This window comes from Camelus dromedarius, chromosome 4 (genome assembly GCF_036321535.1).
Source record: "Camelus dromedarius isolate mCamDro1 chromosome 4, mCamDro1.pat, whole genome shotgun sequence".
In the NCBI taxonomy this organism is placed as follows: Eukaryota; Metazoa; Chordata; class Mammalia; order Artiodactyla; family Camelidae; genus Camelus; species Camelus dromedarius.
This window is the reverse complement of record NC_087439.1, coordinates 86358435-86377815: the sequence shown is the minus strand read 5'-3', so window position 1 is coordinate 86377815 and position 19381 is coordinate 86358435. Positions and strand designations below refer to the sequence as shown.

General features: G+C 40.4%; 1 protein-coding gene across 14 annotated transcripts in view; it reads left to right on the top strand.

Moving 5' to 3' along the window:
• Window positions 1–19381, top strand: part of DOCK10 (dedicator of cytokinesis 10) — a 241535-nt gene that overhangs the window by 85727 nt on the left and 136427 nt on the right. For 12 of the 14 annotated variants that reach the window (XR_010380702.1, XM_064485215.1, XM_064485213.1 and 9 more), the window contains exon 2: window positions 16335–16454. Coding sequence is in view for 13 of the 14 variants with exons in the window: in XM_064485215.1 (XP_064341285.1) it covers window positions 16335–16454 (120 nt within the window). In the remaining variant the exon portion in view is untranslated. Of the gene's footprint in view, window positions 1–683; window positions 1028–16334; window positions 16455–19381 lie in introns of those variants that run through there. The other 2 variants (XM_064485214.1, XM_010979101.3) reach the window with 2 other exon arrangements.

Sequence of the window (19381 nt, the reverse complement as noted above, 5' to 3'; positions counted from 1 at the left end):
GAGCCAGGCATGGTTCTGATCACTGAAGGCACAGTGAATGAAGCAAAGAAAATCCCCCACTCCTGTGGCATAGATTCCAGTGGAGGAAGACAGATCAAAAAATAAGATAAATAAGTAAAACTCATAGCAGTGTCACATAAATGCCATGGGAAAGATAAAACAGGAAGAAGCATCAGGGTGGATTTGAGGGGAGCAGTGCACTTTGAAATAGCCCCATAGAATGGGAGTACTGATGTACAGCTTAGGGAATTAACTATTTGACCATTTGTAGCTATTTGACATAGAGAAGGAAGGTGTCCATGTCAGTGTGTTCTACTCAATCTTAGTAAAGCACCATCTCTTTATTTAGGTAACTAATGTAAATAGAATTCTAACATCTCCCCCTTGTGCCCAAGTGATCTTCTCGGGCACTGCCCCTGGAAAGACCACGAACACAATCTACGCTCGCGGGAGCAACTGCTTTACACGAGTATGTGATTACAGTTCACCTTTGGGATGTAGCCCCAGTGATCAAGGTCAGACGGCTGTTGCAGTGATAGGCATGGCAGCCTACAGCAAATTAGCTCTTTGACTCAGTCTCGATTTGATTCCATGGGTGAGTTTACACCCTACGGTTTATTTAGCTGGGAGCAATTCTCTTAAACATCCAAAGTCATTTTGTGTTTTTGTCTGGCTTTCAGGCAGGTGATTAGGGAGAATACGTGCACAAAAGCGTATCTAAACAGCTGGTGGTTACTCACTCACAGGAAGCGGTAACTTGTCGGTTTTCTTTTCCTTTCTGTTGAGTTATGCGAATACAGCATGAGCATTTCCCTTTTCACCAGAGAAGAAAAATTTACCCGGCCTGGTGAAGCTTCAGAAGGAAGAGGCTTCACGAAATTGGTATTTTTAAATATTTTGCCTCTCAAATAAGAGCGACACAATGAGCTTCCGAGGAAAGGTTTTTAAACGGGATCCCAGTGAATTTTGGAAGAAGAGACGAACAATGAGGAGAAAAAATCAAGAAGAAATCCACAGATTTAGCTCTGTAGGTATCTGAACATCGATGCTTGCTTTCCCTCTTTTCTTAAATACTTAGAAAAAAAAAGAGTAGCTCTGGAGTGATATTCTAACATGGGCTAAGGGCAAAGTCTTAGAACAGAATATTCAATTTGGCTCATAAATATCCTCTTTTACTTACATTGTTATTGTGTAATTACTTCTGTCATTATTTTAAAACATTGGAAGAGGTTCTAAGCAGCTAAAACATTACTAAGCTATTTGGAATACTGGAATTATTTCCATCATTATTTTAAAACATGTTGATAGAAGATTTAACTAGTCAAAATATTACTAGACTATTACTAGAATATTCTTTTTTTAAAAGAAAAACCTACAGTCACCTCAATTAAGACCCCGATTGATGACTTGTATAGAGTTGTGTTTTTTAAAAAAATATTACTGCTCTATTTTTATCATGTACCACTCATGATTTGTTATAGAATTCTTAGAAAGAGCAACCCCAAATAGGAAAGGATATGTAAATAAGTATTTAAGTAACTGACCCAAAGAAGAGAGTAAAAACTTGTCAGTTTTGAAGGTTAAAAAGATTTGATTTTGTTTGCTGTAAAAATGTTTCACCTTATTTTTATTTGCACACAAAAGGAGAGCTCTGGGAACGTGTGCTTATTACAGAATTCTAGATTGCGATCTATAAGAGCTACCAACAGCTGAGTGTCAGTGTGGATGGCTAGTGTGCGTCAGCGATCCACGTGCAATGTGGAAGGATCACTTTAGCTGATAAGTGGCTACAGCAATAGGATTGGGAGCTCTTTTCACAGGAGTGTTCATTTTACTGGCTGGTTCAAGTTTTGCTTGCTTTTCTTCAAGGCAAAGGGTTCTTAAGCTCAGCACTGCTGCCATTCTGGGCTGGAGACTTCTTTGTTGTATGGGACTGTCCTGTGCCTTGCACCGTGCTTAATGACATCCCAGGCCTTTACCCAGTAGGTGCTCGTGACAAACTCTCCCCACTGTGACAAGCAAAGATGTCTCCAAACATTGCCAGTGTCCCCTTGGGCAGGGAGAGTGACCTCCCAGGTTGAGAACTACTGCTCTAGGGGTAAATAATCTTTTTGTTCATATATCTAATCTAGAAACAGGGCAGCTTAAAAATTATATATATATGTATATATATATACATACAGACAAATATATATGATAATGTAATGATTGTTAATGAATAGTCACTGAATGACTATGAATAATTAAATTCATGAATACTCACTCAGCCCTAGATAGGCCAAAATCAGGTATGAGAATACTCCATCTCAAGAAATGGTGGTTCTCTTTGTACTTTATATATATATATATATATATATACTTTATATTTCTGAATGGTGGTCATTTAAAGGGAGTAGAATTTACCGGCAGTCTGGCTCATAGGATTGGTACTGTGTTGTTGTGTGTTCAGTTTCTACCTCAGTATCTCAGCGATGCTTGTCTCCCACTGGGAGATACGAGTAAATGAGCCCCTTGACCTCATCCCCAGGCCCAGCGTTCCATATCAGGAATGTGCAGAGCTCTGAACCTAACTTCTCCGTCCCCACTGGCCCAAATGGATGCTCAGTTCTGTCTTCTCTGCTGGCCCCGTCAAAGTCTCATCTGTTGTTTACCATCAGCTTGTTAAAGAGGATAAGTGTTTGAAAAACTTGTTTGGTTTGAGATTTTGTTCACCTTCAGACCTGTCCAAAAAACGTAATTTCTTGTATGTACATCCATAATTTCCCTGCTGCCTTTCAGTTCTGAGGGTATGTCGCCGTTAAGGGTTGCTTCCTGAGTCCACACACACAAGGAGAAGAATGTGCGTATCTTACAGAGACCACACACACGGTTTGGCAAGAGGACAATCCCCGGTGTTTCCCCATATAATGAAGCTAATCACTCTAGGAATTATCTTAATTGAATTTGAAGGTATTGCTACTGAGAACTATAGGAAAATCAGCCAGTAAGGATGGGGTGTTTTCCCACCGCATTCAGTGGCTGTGTGTTCACATTTAATTAAGATCATTCATACAGTGATTAGCTTTCTTCTGTGGCGGGCACTGGGGACTCTCTGTCTCTGTTGCCTGCTTTTGGTCTTCCTAAGATATGCATATCTTCTTTCACAGGTTGTCTCGTCTGTTGAGTAGGGGATTGCTCAATCCATCCTCCAGTAGTGTCCTGAGATATGGCTTTCATTTCGGGAAAAAAAAAAAAAACCAAGACTCCCGAGAAAGTGAAGCATGTAATTAGAGTGCTAAGGGGTCACATGTGACCCTGGGCAGGTTCCTTAATTCACTCTGAACCCCAGCTTCCCCTCCCTAAAATGTTCCTAACAATACCTGCCCTTAAGATTGTTTATGGGAACTCATTTTGATCACGTGCATTCTGAACGTGATTTGGACACCAAAAAAGTTATGTTGCAAGTGTTATGTAGTATTAATACAACCAAGTAAAAATATCTCCATTTCCAAGGGCAAGGGAAGGAGGTGTAAGTGTAGAGTGAAGTTGTCTTTTCAGTGACTGCATCAAGGAAGCCACTGGACTATAGGTGACACCTTCCTCCAGGGAGCCTTTTTCAGGGATAGAGCCCTCCATAGACAAAATTATAAGTTGCATCAAGCTGAGTGCTTGGGGGGTCCCAGGTCGCTCTCTGTGTCAATGGAGTTTGCCTTGGAAACGCCATTTCCCACCCCACCCCCCACTGAAGCCCAGCTTCGCTGAGGCCCAGATCGGACTTTCCGCAGCACACTCATCTCAGCTTTTTAAAAACTAAACCAACATCTCTAGACTGGCTTCTGAGATGACTTGCTAGGTGACAAAGAAGAAGCAATTCAAGTGACAAAATGCCCCAACAAATGAAGACAAAGCCTAAAGTTAGGTCAGAGAATAAAACAATGATTTCTCCCGAATTTTTGGATATACACATAGATTATTGTGAAAGAGGAAATAATGAACATAGATGATGTTTTTAAAATGAGCATGTGGATTTTGAATTCAACAAACCATTTCTTGCTCTAAGACAAATTTAGAAATGCTTCAATTTCCTAGCACCTAGAATACTCGACCAGAAGTCCCTGATTTCCTGAATGGTACGCCACCCAAAGTTTATACTCTCACAACCCAGACTGACAATTCTGTTTTTTCTGTTTTCTTCAAGTGCTGTTTGAAGCTGTGTATTTAACTTGGTTGGAATTTTTAACTGTTTTGGAAGTTTCCCTTATGAATTCGATTTTCAATTGTATTCGCTAAGAAATCCCTTTCCATACTTTAGTACTTATCACAGATGGCATGCAATGTGAGCAACTGCATTATAAGAAAAGTTCAAGGAAAATGAAACTTGTTAGATCATCAGGTGGAATTACTTCCCTTAATTTCTGAAGAGTATGTGGTGTTCTGTAGTTGAAGGTTTTCTTTTTTAACTGTCTTTCTGTTTTTCTTTTTTTATCCAAATCATTCAGTATGATCTCTGGTACAGAGGAAGGAAGTTAATAAAAAGATAATTTCCTTCCGAGGTCGTATGTCCTAATTTGGAAAGATTAAATACACTGTTAAGTTGAATTATGATATCAGTCATCTGTACAGTCAGAAAAAAACATGACATTTGTTTAAGTAAATGTGAGTTGTTGTTTTTAAGCTGTTATTGGCTTGTGGATAATTAAGCCACAGGATTTCAAAGTGTTTGGAAAACTTTGGATACAAATGAAATTTCTCCTCTTCTTTAGTAATAGCCTATTAGCACTTGAATAGAAAATGGAAAATTATAGTTTTCTATAATTTTCTATAGACAGAGGATGTCATCTGAACAACCTTCACATATCTCCTACACACATTTTGTAAAATGGTTTGTGCTATTGTCTTTCAAGTCCCTTTTTTATCTTTACTCTTCCACGTTAATATGAACACCCTCTCCCTGGTCATCTGTGCTTCCTTGCTCATTGTTACTCTGTTTTATACAAACATTCATAATTACCTATTCTGGCTGTTTTATAATGAACCATTAGCCAAAAGGAAGCACAGGGTGGGGTCCCCGGACCCAGGATGATGGTTCCAGGAAATGGTGCAATGAGACCGAATCAGGGTTAACGTACAATGTAAAGCAAAGAAACGGGAGTAAACGGGGAGGGGGCTGGAGATCTGAGTTCAATCCAGACCACAGAAATGGAGAAGCGTAAATTGAAACTGGATCTGAGGACTTTGCATGTGGCTGTAGCAGTAGGGAGTGGCTAACTCGGGTGTCACGTAGCTGCAGAGAAGATGCTGTCAAGATGGACTTGGTACCTGCAGTTTAACCAAGAATAACCTTACTTTCCTTGGGGCTGAGCGCCGCGAGAGGGAGAAGCAGTAAGCCTGGAGAAAGGCCAGATGGAGGAGAACTGACAAACCGGGCAGACCTCGCAAACTCCCTGACGATGCTCTTGATATCTGTCTGAGTGGAGGTGGACCATTCGTCAGAGAGGGGGAGGGGCAGGGTGGACAGGAAGTAACACTGTGATCCCCAAAACTCTTTATTTCCTGGATGGTCACAGTGATACAAAACTTATTCACGTGGAGATTCCCTCAATTAGTGGCAATTTCCACTGTGGTTTTTGCCTCACACATTACCTAGCATTCTCAGCTGGAAAACTCAGTCTTCCACCTGTCTTTCTGCTTCTTGTGTGTCTCCTTTACACCTCTTACAAAACACTTCATTTCTGACACTTCTGGTCACCAACGATGTGGAGGTTTTTCCCTACACCAAGAAATTCTTTGTGACACCAGGGAGGTGTCCTAAATTTTAACTCAGTTCTAACACTGTCTCCCTGGAGATCACATCAGATATCACAGTTTTAAGAACTCAGTCCTGCAGGGCTGCCTCTGCCCCGACTTCAGAAGTCAATCTCAAGTCCAGGTAATCACTTGTGCTTCTGATTAATCGGCTATAGATTGAAGGTTCCAACCACCCCCTCCTTGGGCTTCATACGCCAGTTGCACATCAGATTGTTATCTGTACTTTTGATACACTAGCTGTAAATCACAGGTTCCCATGCCCTCCTTGGCTTTGACTAATTGGCTAGAGCAGCTCACAAAACTCAGAAGCATTTTACTTACTACATCACTGGTCTGTTACAAAAGGCTGATAATAACTCAGGAGCAGCCAAGTGGAAGAGAGGCACATGGCAAAGTATGGAGAAAGGGCAGCAGTCTCCCTCAGATCTCCATGTGTTCACCGACCCAGAAGCTCTCCAAACCCCATCGTTTTGGGTTTTAACAAAGGCTTCTTTACACAGGTATAATTGATTAAATCACTGGCCATTAGAGACAGATTTAACTTCAAATCCCTTTTCATCTCCCTAGAGGACAGGGAGGTGGGGTGGAAAGATCCAAACCTCTAGTCACATGGTTGGTTCTGGAAACCAGCCCCCATCCTTTGGTGCCATCCAAAAATCATCTCATTAACTTCACAAAAGACACCTTCATCCCTCTCTTCACTTAGGAAATTTACGTTTTTAGGACCTCTGTGCCAAAAACGGGGATGAAGACCAAATTTATCTTTCATATTATAAATCACAATATCACACATTCATTATATGGTTCCTCAGTATACTTTCATTTCCTTTTCTTCATCCTCCTTACCGTCTTATAAATTTTTTTTTGTCCTCTGTCCCTACCACTTCCTTCCTTGACGTGCTCAGTGACCTCACGCCACTCCTAGCAATCTAACGCCCTTCATTGCGGAAACTCACAAAGCTCACAGGACCCAAACTACAGCTCTGTTTTAGAATATTCCTATGAGCGGGGAGGCTTTTCTGTTTTTTATTGCTGCAAAGCTAAGACTTTTGCTGGTTAACTAGAATGGAGTGGACCAAAGGCATCACACCGAGCTAGGTTGAAACACCTGTTTTTCCATCAATTTGCAGAGCACGTCCTCAGAATCCAAGTTTCAGCATTTGTGAAATAAAACAGTGATGATCTCTTCTAGTCTTGGTATGAATATTCAGTGAGGGAAGGTGTTCAATACTTATTACAGTCCTTACCATTTGATCATGGTAATGGTAGTAGGAAAAATAAAACTGTCATTAGCATATATGGGTCAATGAAAAAAAATGGTTGTGTCTATAGTTACTATCAGTATTAAATTGCTTGGTGTGACTGCTATTCCTACAAGTAAAAAAACATATGAATTGGTTTTACTATAACAAATATAGCGAATGTTTTCTCTTAAGATGGAAATGACAGAGTGAAGGAAGGTGGTAAGGGGCTAGCAATTGTTTAGAGATACCTGATCGTCTCTAACACAACTTCCAGTGCAACCTGGCACCTCCCACAGAGAGAAAGTCGTAGTTTGTGATGTCAGCACTGAGAGAAAATGTGGGCATAAACTTATTTTTTGGCCCCCGTTGCTCTGGTGACGTAAGTGAGGGATGATTTGAAGGGATTATGCTTAGTGGAAAATTAGAGATGAAAGCTGGACTGAGCTTATCACCTTGGACAACCAAGAAGGTACTGGTCCCCTCTTCTCAGGGTGCATGATGTCTGATGTATTTTTAATAGAGTAAGATGACATTAGTATCTTAGTATTCATTAGTATCATATATTCATGAGTAATACATGAACTTACAAAACCTACATTCTGCACTTGAAGGCATCCTTGGCTCCATGCTAAGTGCTCCTTTAAGGTGATTCAAATTCAAAAAAAGATAAGTTGAGGGAACAATCATCCATTATTATAGGTGCTGCTCCTTGTATTACATTAGATTTTAACTTGCCAGTGGAGGAAACCTACTCTGGTAAGCAAGCAGAGTCCAGAGAAGAGCAGAAAGAGGAATGGAGAGACAGGCTAGAAAAAACAGGAGTGGACTTAGTGCAGCTTTGGGGCCGTGGGAAACAGGTGTGGTCTTGACGTTTGGAACTAACGGACCGTCATGTGGGATTTTGGCATCTCTCTTTCAAGAGTCAGGGTTCTGGAGGGAAGTGTTGAATGGACTGGGGCCACATGCCCTTGACCACAGAAAAACAGGACCCTTTTCATTATCAGACCCACCAAGACTGCTCTTGATGGGGAAAGAGAAAGAAGTCCTCAGAAGGAAATTCAAATGCTAGGACTAAAGGAAAGTAGGATGGATGTTGCTTAGGCCAAAAAAACAACAAATGTCTACGATGCATATTCAATTTCAAGTGGCCAGAGGTTAAGAAAGGAAATAAAAGAATGAGCTGACTATCATTATGGGAAGATTTATTGAAAATATGTAATTCATGTTGTTGACAGAACTATTTACCTTCATGTATATGTGACATGTTTGTGTTTGTACACACAAACACACACACACACACACCCCCCTCACATCTGACCTGTTAGTTGGTTAGTGTGACTGTTAAAGTACTAAAATAGTGTCAGAGTTTGAGCTGGTGGCTACTTTTATCACAGGCTTCCTATAAATTAATCTAAAATTCCCAGCAGTTGGCTCGAAGGCATTAATTTCCCTGGTGTCAGGGAGACTTGTAATTGGGTTGTGATGTATTTTTAATGATATTTATTACCTTCCAAGTGTTTCTAGAAAACTAAATGAGACATGTAATTTAACTTGATTTCAATCTTCTTGGACATTTTCTACTTCTTTGCAAGTACCAGCGTTAGGCAAGGAAGCAACCTTTTTTTTTTTTTATTTGCTACACAGAAATGAGTGAATTTAGACATGCTCCTAAGAGATTTATGTGATCAAATTGCCTTTGAAAAAGAAAACAAGATTGAAAAGATTTTAAATTCAATTTGAAAGTATTTATTTATATCAGCTATAAAGCTCTTTGGGTCCTTGATTTTCCCAATGAAATTAAGGGTTAGTAAACTAGAATATCCTGATTTTTCTAACCATAATGTTTGTGTTCAATATGATGACTAATCATCCTTTACATTTGCAAAGAACTTAATAATTTACCAAGTTTGACCTGCTTTATTTCACTGAAATGGACTAAGACATTGAAAGAGTTACTATTGGCTGATTTCTTCCAAGCTCTATGTCCGTTTTTGTTACCAAGGGAACCGTTTCCAAATTCAGCTTAATCTGAGCTTGCCCAGCTGTGCAGTCCTTAACTTTGATTTAGCTGGTGTTTTTCCATTCTCATGAAAATGTGTGGTTAAAGACAGAGAGAGGGTTACAGGGTTACCATAAGATGGCTTATTCCTTACTTAATCATTTCCTTTTTGGTGAGAAAAGCTAGTCTTGTTTTCTGAAGCTCAGACATTTGAGTGGTTGTCCAGTGGAACTCCCTTTGATGAAAGGCTGAATTAAATCTGTCATACGACCACAGGCTGACAGCTGTGGCCGTGGAGCCAGCTGTCCCGGCTCTCGGCAATTTTCTTGTTTGTTTTAAACACAAATAGTGTGGAAGTTGGTCCCATTCCAGTTGCACTAAGGCCAAAGGGTCCTGGATGAAGTTAAGGTCTAAAGAATCCATGGGTCATTTAGATCATTTATTTCCCTTAAGGAATATAAACAGTTATCTTGATAACAGTGAAATTAATTAGCAGCTGTGTTGTTTCTAGTTTATTTTGGAGACCTTGAGATTGGTGTCTTCTTTTTTTAGGGTCTGTCTAAAGACCCTGTAGATCCTCACTGTTAGCTATTTGTTTGTCTATATGACAGGATGTGAAGAGAATGTTTAAACAATTGGCGTGGCATGCCCTTCTAGAGCCTTCTGTATTGGTCCTGAAGTAAACACCTATTTTTATTTGTCTTTCTGGGTCATTAGCCGGAATGCATAATTTTGTAAGCTGACAGAGGTATTCAGATATAGAGTTAATTCTGTTACAAATGCTCAGATTGGAATAAAGATTCAGATATCTGAAAGTGGCAGGGGCGACTGAGGACATCTCACCCACCGTTACAGGATGCGCTGCATGTAACAGAAAAAATACAAAACATCTCAAAGGTAGGGGGAAAGGCTCTTTGCATAATAATGTTTCTTGAAAAGATCAGATTTCTTTGAAAAGGAGAACCAAGAGCAACTAGTTCAGATTGATGAACTAGAGTAACCCTAATGCTGAGTAACCAAGGCTTGACTCCCTAATTACACTGATATGTACAGCACAAATTCATGGCCCCAAAGATGAGGGGTTGACTGTAGAGACTGTTCGCCATTTCTTGTCTCATCAAACCCTTTTCCTGACTAGTCCTCAGCAGTCCTATTAACTCCCCGTTGCCAACAGACTCGACTTGCGTGTTAGAGCTACCAAAAGAAATTCTAATCTACAACTGTGATTGTCGCCTAGATATTTATCTTGGCAAAGCTAATGAGTTTAATACTAAACTAATCCTCAAATTAATCCTCTTCTTTTGATCGGAAGGTATAAATACGGGAAAATGTTTTCTAGGCTGGTTTCTCAAGGAAAATAAGAGACCAAATTTCAAAGTCACTTGCATTTGCTGATAGACATAATGAAGTAGTTTGCCTGCCTTCTTGCCATGAGGCAGAGAGCAGCCTGACTTGATTCAGGAGATGCACGGAGGAGAGGCTGCCTCTTTGTTAATTTCAGTGCTTTCCCTTGTATTATTACCTCGTTTGCCTCCAGTAGAATCACTAGTTATCAAGGTTTGTTTGGTTTTTTTTTAAGGAAATTTAGATAATGTAAAAACATGTAGGACGGTTTCTGGCACATGAAGAATTTAGTATCATTGGTTTGACTGGTCCGTTGGCTTGACTTGGCATTGGGATATACTTTTGGGTAAATGTGTGGTATTTTTCAATCATTTTCAAGTAAAGAGAAATCTTTATTTGTCTGGTTTTGGGTGGTTTGCCAAACACCCTCACATACTTCATCTCTCTGAAACTTAAAACGACACTGCTGTGAGAAGGAAGTTGCTCTTTGATTCATTTGAGTCAATCTCACTAAGTCTCAACTTGAATGACTCTCCAGGTTAACTTGCAGGTAGGTGAAGAACCCTGGACTTCCAACTAGAGATTCTGACTTCTAATCTTTGCAAATGTGGCCAACGCACAGAGATGCTTAAGTAACTACCAGATGTTTACGGTTCCCTGCAGAGCTCAAAATACCTTCGTTAATAAATTGCTAATAGTTCTTCCCTTTTTTGCTGACATTAGCATCTAGAGCCAACAAATACATAATCTATAATTATTTACCCTAGTCTCTTTTCTCCAGCGTTTTATTTATCTTTTTTAACTGCTTGAAATTGTTAGTGGTTGAACTTTCATGTGCTTTTCTAAGTTCCCCCTTCGGAGGATTTTCAAAGGATAAACAGTTTTAAAATCAAAAAACCCAGTGTTTCCATGGAGGCATGAGAGTTTTGAAAGACCGAGTGCATTTTTTACCATGATGAAAGAAATATATATTCATTGGAAACGATTTGGAAAATGCAAAATAGCAAAATCCTAAGTATCATAGTGCCATCTAAATACAATTGAAAATATGTGGAGATATATTTCTAATGTTTTCTTTAAATTTTTAAAACCTTGTGCAGTTATTCCATGCACAATACGTATTCCCACTTTTACTTAACAATAACACATAAGCAATTTTGCTTGTTATTACAAACTTAAAACTCAGTTTTAATGAGCATATATTCTTATAATGAGTGTGTCATAATTGCCTAATCATTCCTTGTCTTTAATAATTTATTGTTTCCCATTTTTAGCTATCCTTGTCCTTCAGACCTCACTACCCCTCAGAGATCTAGGTATTCTGGACTCAAACTCTACTGTCATAATATGTGTGAATCTGGAACCGTTGCAGGATGAATTTGACCTCCTGCCCTCCCTCCTTTCATTGTCTCTCCTTTTGTAGACAGGAAATGCTTGCCGTCTTGATCATAGTCCCCAACCTCCTCACATTTTCCCACAAAAGCCAAGCTCATGCAAAATGTTAGGCGTTAACTAACTTTACTGAATATTTGAAGAGTTAGAAGGAGGAATCATGGCATGTCCTACGCAATTATTCAGAGATTTTATCCCAACTTCTATCCTGTTTTCAATGTCCTTCCCAAAGCTCATTAAGGCATGAAGCCTTTCTCCACTGCACACAATTTTTGGAAAATATAAATCACTTTTTGTGAGCAACAGCTCTAGTGCCTTCACTTTTTAGATATAGCGTCCACCAGCCCAACTGCTTACTTATCGCTCTTGGATTAAGGTGAATATATTTTCTCCATCTTGTTACAAAGATAATGTTGCAAAGATATCCTTGTATAAATCTTGGATAATCTGTGTGATTGTCACTTTAAAATAGAGTCCCAGAAAAGGAATTCCTGGATGAAAGGATATAAAGTTATTTACTCAACAAATATTCATACAGCTCTTTGTACATACTAAATTTATAATACAAGTGCTTTAAATCCATGACTAGTAAAAGTCTAAAACTCACAGCCTTTATCTGTTAACACTTATGTAATGAGTATTATGGGTATAGTGTTCTAAGAGCATAACAAATATTAGCTCATTTAATCCTATGACATAGCTCCTACTAAGATGTCCATTTTACAGATCGGGAAACTAAGGCACAGAGATTCTAACTAACATGCCCAAAGTTCCATAACCCAAAAGTAGCAATGCCAGGACTAGGAGCCCAGGAATTCTGGTTCTAGAGTACATGTTACACTCTCTGTTCCATCTCAGCATAGAAAACCTATAATCACACTCTTGCTTTATTTTGGACTTCCCTGAAACAAAGCTGGATAGTCTAGGTTATTTTTTGGTTAGATTCTGAAGAGACATCTAGGTTGATCATTTAGTCATTTGACTTTTTTCAGTGTACATACTTCTCACGCTTAGATCTTTAGTGTCATCTCTTCACCTGTTTGATTTTGAGTTATAACAATAAAAACTAATTCAGATCTTTGTAATGGAATACTGTGTTCTTGAAATTGGAATCTTTAGCCAAGGTGTGGACATTCTGCTTGCTTCAGACCCAGTAAATGGCTCCTGGCTGCCCTGGCTGTTACCAAGATGGCAGTTTCACCAGCTCCAGGGTTTAGACTTGGAAGAAAGCATTTGTTTTTGTGACCGGAGCCCATTCTTCTGTTGTGAAGTCAAATTGAAAGAGCTGAGAATTTGGGGAAGTAGATCAAACAAATCTCTTAATACTATATAAGAAGAATAGCCCTGTTACGCCTGTGGTGCAACACCAGCCCTGCCGCATAATAACAGAGGCTGGTGGGTGCCTTTTCCCATGCCTGGAGTGATTTTAGAACAGCTAATGAAATTCATTACTCATCTAAGAGAAAAAGAGTAAGAGTAAAAAGCACTATAAAAATCCAGGCCAATCCAGGGTAATCTTGGCACATGCCTTATCCCAGTTGGGGCATTTCCAAAAGAAAGAGGCACATTAAATTCAGGAGGGACAATCCAACCATTGTAAAGCTGTAAATCAATGCTGCTCAGTTCCCAGTTTTACCCAACGTCTCTATAAGGGGCAGGAGTGAGAAATTAACCAATCCCATCGTCATTGTGGACATCTGTCTCTTTAACCAAAGCGCGGAGCAGACAGTTCTCTTGCTCCAGAGAGAGCTACCGGTTGCCTAGCCTGGATTCTCACCATCACAGATGCAGAAGACCTTCTTGGCAAGCATCGCCAAATCCCAGGCTCTAGGTGCTAGGGAAGATCTTGTTATTTTTATTTACAAAGCTCATATTCACAAAATTATGAAATATTGACTATCTTGAATATTGGGCATCGATTAACAAATTCCCTGGAGAGACAGAACTTTACTAATGTGTCTTCCAGAGATCAAACTTTAATAAATTATATGAAGCAGATCTGCTAGGTTTTGCAGCCCCATGTCAAAATAACTTCAGTGCCACATTTTTAAACAGGAGAGGCTTGATAAATGTCGTTCATTAATTGGTGGGAACGTCATAGCCCAAAATGAGAAAAGGAAAACATGGCTTTCAACAGGTGCTTACAAGCTATGGCAATGATTACATATGTCAAGGAGAGTTTAGGATTTACTTTTCCGATGGTTTTGTTAATAACCCGTGACTTGTGAGCTCTGATTTTCCTATTGTGCTAATATAGGTGGGATTCATTTTAGGTAGAGTTTGGCCCTAGTACAAGATCGTCTTTGAGGGTCTCCTTGACTTGGGCTTGTTTATTTACACTCAAGTTTTGATTAACGGGAGAGCAATTTTAAATGATAGTGAGAACAAGATTGCAGAAGGCCGTTGAAAACATCCCTATGTCATTTGCCTTAAAAACCTATGAACTGCAACTAAGCCGCACTCTCACACTCCTCTTCATGTTGGCGTGAAGAAGTGGCAGAAAAGGGAAAGTGCCAGAAGTAACATCAGGGGCTGTTGGCATCATACACTTGAGCTGAAGAAACAGTGAGGGAAGAGGGCGTGATCAACCGACTCCATAGCAGAGATGAGAGCTTCCTGATGGTTTTACAAGACTTTCTGTTTTATTCGCTCCATTCCATACACAAACACAATATTAGGGACAAGAAAGGAGGTTCCAGAATAAGCCAGATGTAAGGCTTATCAGGACCACTGGTAACACAAGTGTGTGACATTGCAGGGTAAGAGGTGACAGGCTGCTGAAGTCTGCTGCTGAGCTGGGGTGAAATGACACTACTCAGAGGCATTCAAAGCCAACTAAACATAAAAGGAAGTAAGTGTTTGTGCCAAGTCAAACATCTGGAGCATGCGTTTGCTTCTTGAGCTATCAATCTGTGCTCCTTGAAATTAATCTTTGCCTGGGAAAATAGGGAATTGGAACTTCAAAAAGTTTATAATAGAAAAATCATATCAAAAGGCAGGGAAGAGATGCAAGAAGGACTTTAAAAAGATCATGCATCATCGCATAGTGTCTCTGGCTGCTACTTCAACATATTGAACATTTCAAAGCTTTCCCTAAACAGATTATGTTGGACAACTAAATTTTTTCTTTTCTCCAAATATTGCATGAAGTCCTATATATTTATTTGTTAAATCTAGCAAATTTACTTGAAGGGCCCTTCCAGAGAGAATATTCAGCTTTCATCATCCTCAATTTAATGAAGCATTTGTAAAATGGGTTGGTTTTTGTTTTGTTTTAATGCAGAAAGTACACATGGAAACCCTTATTGCTGGCCCACTGTGTTACATTTTGGGTTTTTTGTTTTTTGGAAAAGACATTTACTGCCCCTTTGAAGAGCCCATTAGCAATTATTAAAATGTTAGTGATAGTTCCTTGGAGTTATACCAGCAGAGAGATCTTCCAAAGAAGGCTTTATAAATGGAAGCTAAACCTGTGTGCTTTTCAGAGTGGAGAGGGGCAGGGTTGGTGGGAAGGTATCTGTTGATGTCATTGACATAAGCAAGAAAAAAAATGTACTTCCATTTCTGAGATCACTTTAGCCTCCAAATTTCATGATGACCACTCCAGCTTCCAAGAGCCCCCCCACCCCCGCCAATAACTAAATAATCCAAACAACCATCCTCCCTCACTTTTTTTTTTTTTTTAAGGTTTCATGAATGCCTTGTCCAGGGGCCAAGGGAACTCAGACTGTGTCCTCAGTTTTCTGTTTTGTAATGTTTTAGTCTTTACGCTGGGCCCCGTCTTTCTCGCTCTGAGTTCTGTATGTGTGGAGTAGACACATCAACCTAGAATGAGACCACCAGCCTTCTCCTGTTGACCTTCACCTTTTGGGCAGCTTCTTTGAGGGAGGTACCTTTCCCTTTGGCTTTGAGACTTTAACGTGATGAGATTATCTGGTTCTTTTTTTTCAGACTCTTCTCCACCTTCACCACCCTGTGTCCATAATAGTTGTGTTGTTCAGTTCTGTTAGAGAATTACCCAGCTTATCTCTGTAGCAGCAGGGAGGCTCAGAGCCAAGCAGTTAATCCTGACACAGGATCCATGTTTCACTGACAACTCAGACAGTCTGTGATACTTTGATTGCTAGCGGGAAGCCAACATTTTGAAATAGAGCCGAGTAGACCTCACAAAGAAGTATCTAATTCACCAAAAATGATGATCATCATCCTAATACTAGAGCATGTAAGCAGAAGGCCTTTTCTCACATTGACGAAGATCAAGTTTACCAAACATCTACTCTACGGATGTGACGGGGCTGAGGACCATGTGCACTGGGGGCTCGGTGCTGAAAGCTTGACTTACTGAGTGAGCTGTAGGGTGCTTCAGTATCTTCTCATGTTATTTCAGATCTGGAAATAATAGCTATGTGGCCTTGCCCCCAGATGCCTGGAGTCACCGTGACTCCCTTGGAAGGCCTGCACGATGTCGAAGCCTTGGTGATTCTAAGAAATGAAATCCAACCAGACATAGAGAAGAAGCAAAAGTCTATGTGTCCGTGGTTTTAATACGATATTTTATTTTTCAACAGCAAGAAAAGCCCAGGCTGATCGAGCCTTTGGATTATGAAGCTGTCGTTGAAGAGCTTGAAAAGACCTATCAGAATCATGCCCTCCGAGACCTCCTGTTCTTCCCCAGTGACGACTTCTCAGTAAGTGTTGTCTTCTCAAGCCATCTGAGTTCAGGGGGCCCCACAGGATGATCTTCCTGAATTGGGTTGCTGTCTTTGGGGAGCTCAGCCCTCTGCCTGTGGTCACCTACATCACTATCCACATCCAGCAATAGAAAGTGCCCAAGGGTCTTCTAGAGGTGGAAGATTGGCGGCTCAGTGACACAGTGGCCACTGGGGATGGGACGGCCATGGGATGCTGCCTGGTTCCACGTGGTACTTGTGTCCCTGCCAATATCTTTACCTGGCCTCACAGAGCACTTCCTCCCTCAGGCCATTTCTAACTGAAAGCTTCCAAGCAACTGAAACCAACCGATGGCAGAGGTGGGAAACTCTTGGCACCAAAGGTGCAATTCTCAGAAATCACCCTTAATCTTGTCCTTTAATGCAGCCGTGTTGAGCCTTGTGGGCAAAGAAAGTCAGGCAAACACATCTTCGTGGGAGGGTTTGTGATCTGAGATATACCCGCTTTACGTCGGGGCTCACTGGCACACAGATGCTCCTGAGGGTAGTCGAGGGAATGAGTAAAAAGGAATTACTCGTTTTGGAGACAAACTCAGTAAAGTCATGGATAGTGAGCGCCGTGTGTCCCAAACATTCCATCTGTGGTCATCTGAAACGTGTTCAAATTGTTAGCGAATATCTATGTAAACAGAGATCTCAGTGGGCAGCTGGTAATCTTTCCTGTTTTTTTTTTCCTGTTTTTTTTTTTTTCTTTTCTAAAAGAAAGGTAGTCTCAGACATCACAAACATGAGCATCTTAAAGCAGGTGAAAAGGCAGCTCCAAGGTAACCACTGGAATATGAAATAACCGTTGTCCGCGGAAACCTCTGTTGAGCTGCTGGGGCCTCAGGACTTTCAGTTCCTGAAACAGCCTCGAACTTCCATTCCCTCTCTTATTTGGGGGCACATCTGGCTTCTGGCTTCTAAAGGTTCATTTGTTTCACCTTTCTCCCTGGATTAATAAAAAAGGAGGTATATGGAAGTCAACAATTTTTCTGTTCCAAGTACAAAGAATGATGGAAGGAAGGAGATAGATTTGTAAGTAGGAGAAAAGAAACTTCCAATCTGCTTCTCAGATTTTTAAGTGGCTCTCACTTTAGCATTTGACACACTTTAAGAGAGAAGTATCTCAGGCAGAAACCTCATTTCCTTGGTTGGACCAAGCCACTGGGGTTGAACTGCAAGCACAAAGTTGAACTACGCTTTATTTTTTTAATTCCACATCCTCATTTTCCTTCAGACCAAAGGGTATACCTTGACCAACAGCCTCTTTCTGTCAAACAACACCAAAAAATTGGCACCTTTTCTTCTAGGTCTATTGTTCAGAAATATGCCAAAAGCTACTCCAAGTTCCCCCAGACCAAGAAGAGAGTGGAGGCATGTAGATGGAATATAACGTTTGCACTGAATTTGAGTTTAGTTTTTGGCATCTTTTCACACTTGTGTAAGTTAAGGATGCTCTGATTACTCTATGTCCTTTGCTTTCCTTAATAGTATAAATAAAGCATATAATAATATACTTCCTTATTTTCCTGATGCAATATTCCAGTAAATACACTGAATCCTTTTATCTTGTGCTTGCTTAAAACATTTCGGTGGTCACCCCATGTTGCCTTCAAAATGATCAGCGAACACTGTGGCACTTCCTAAGGGCTTCTCCAAGGTCTGGTCCTTGCCTGTCTCTCAAGGCCATGGTCTTCCTCCCCACCCCACCTCCCACTCTATCATACACAGTCACCCTCATTCCCAACTGGGGTAAAATACTAGCACAATTCTGAACATAACATTCTGTCACCCCTCAGACTGTGTCCTTCCTTCGTCACTCAACAAACATCTAAGGCATTACACCCAATAGTCAGTATTAATCTCAGAATGAAGAAACAACAGTGATTAGAAACTACCTTGTTTAAGGAAAGCTTAACTTTTAGTAGGAGGAATCAGGCAAAAAAAATTAATTATTTAACAAGATAATTCAAATGAAGAACAGTTCTGTGAGGAATGACCAGGGCCGTGTAATAGAAATAACGAGGGGAAGAACTGAGGTAGACTAGATGGTCAAGGAGTGCACCTCTGCTGAGCTGACATGGGAGCTGAGCTCTGAATTCCCACAGAGGACCAACCATGCTAAAGCCTGGGGGAGGAGGGAGGGTTTTAGGCTGCAGGGAGCTGTCACCAAGGCCCTGGAGAGCTCTGAGATTGAGGAGCGGTGTCAGAGGAACAGAGAGAGTGGTTGGAGTTGAGATCAGGCAAGGACAAGATAAGGCATTTGCATCTTATTTGAAAGACCAGTAGCAAGTCACTGGAGTATGTCAAGAAATGACCTGGGGTACTTTACCAAAAGCTCATCTGGCCTCTGCATGGAGAACCCATCACAGCCTGTAGAGGAAGCTGGGAGACCAGCAGGGTGCATAACTCCCAATTAACAGGAGCTCAAGAGTATTTGACGCCACCTTATTACCAGAAAATACTATATTAGACAAAATGCTGAATTTTCATTTGCATCAAGCAATGTTTTGACAAAAAGATTGAATATTATTACCACATCAGGTTGCTAGCTTTTGAACAAAATTCAGATGGTTTCTTTTTCCTCTTTCCTGCTCTGCAGAGTCAGGGTTGACAAACTATAGCTCATGGTTGATCTGCTGCCTGATTCTGTACAACCCATGAACTAAGAATGGTTTTTATGTGTGTGTGTGTGTTTTTTAATATGACCCTGTTTTATTTTCTTCATAGAACTGGTTAAATGATTGAAGAAAAAATTATACCCCATGAAAATTATATGAAATGCAGATTTTGGCATCCATGAGTAAAATTTTATTTGAACCCAGTGACACCCATCCATTCAACCTGCCGTCAATGGTTGTTTTCATGATGCAGTTGCAGAGTTACAGCAGGGGTGTAGTAAT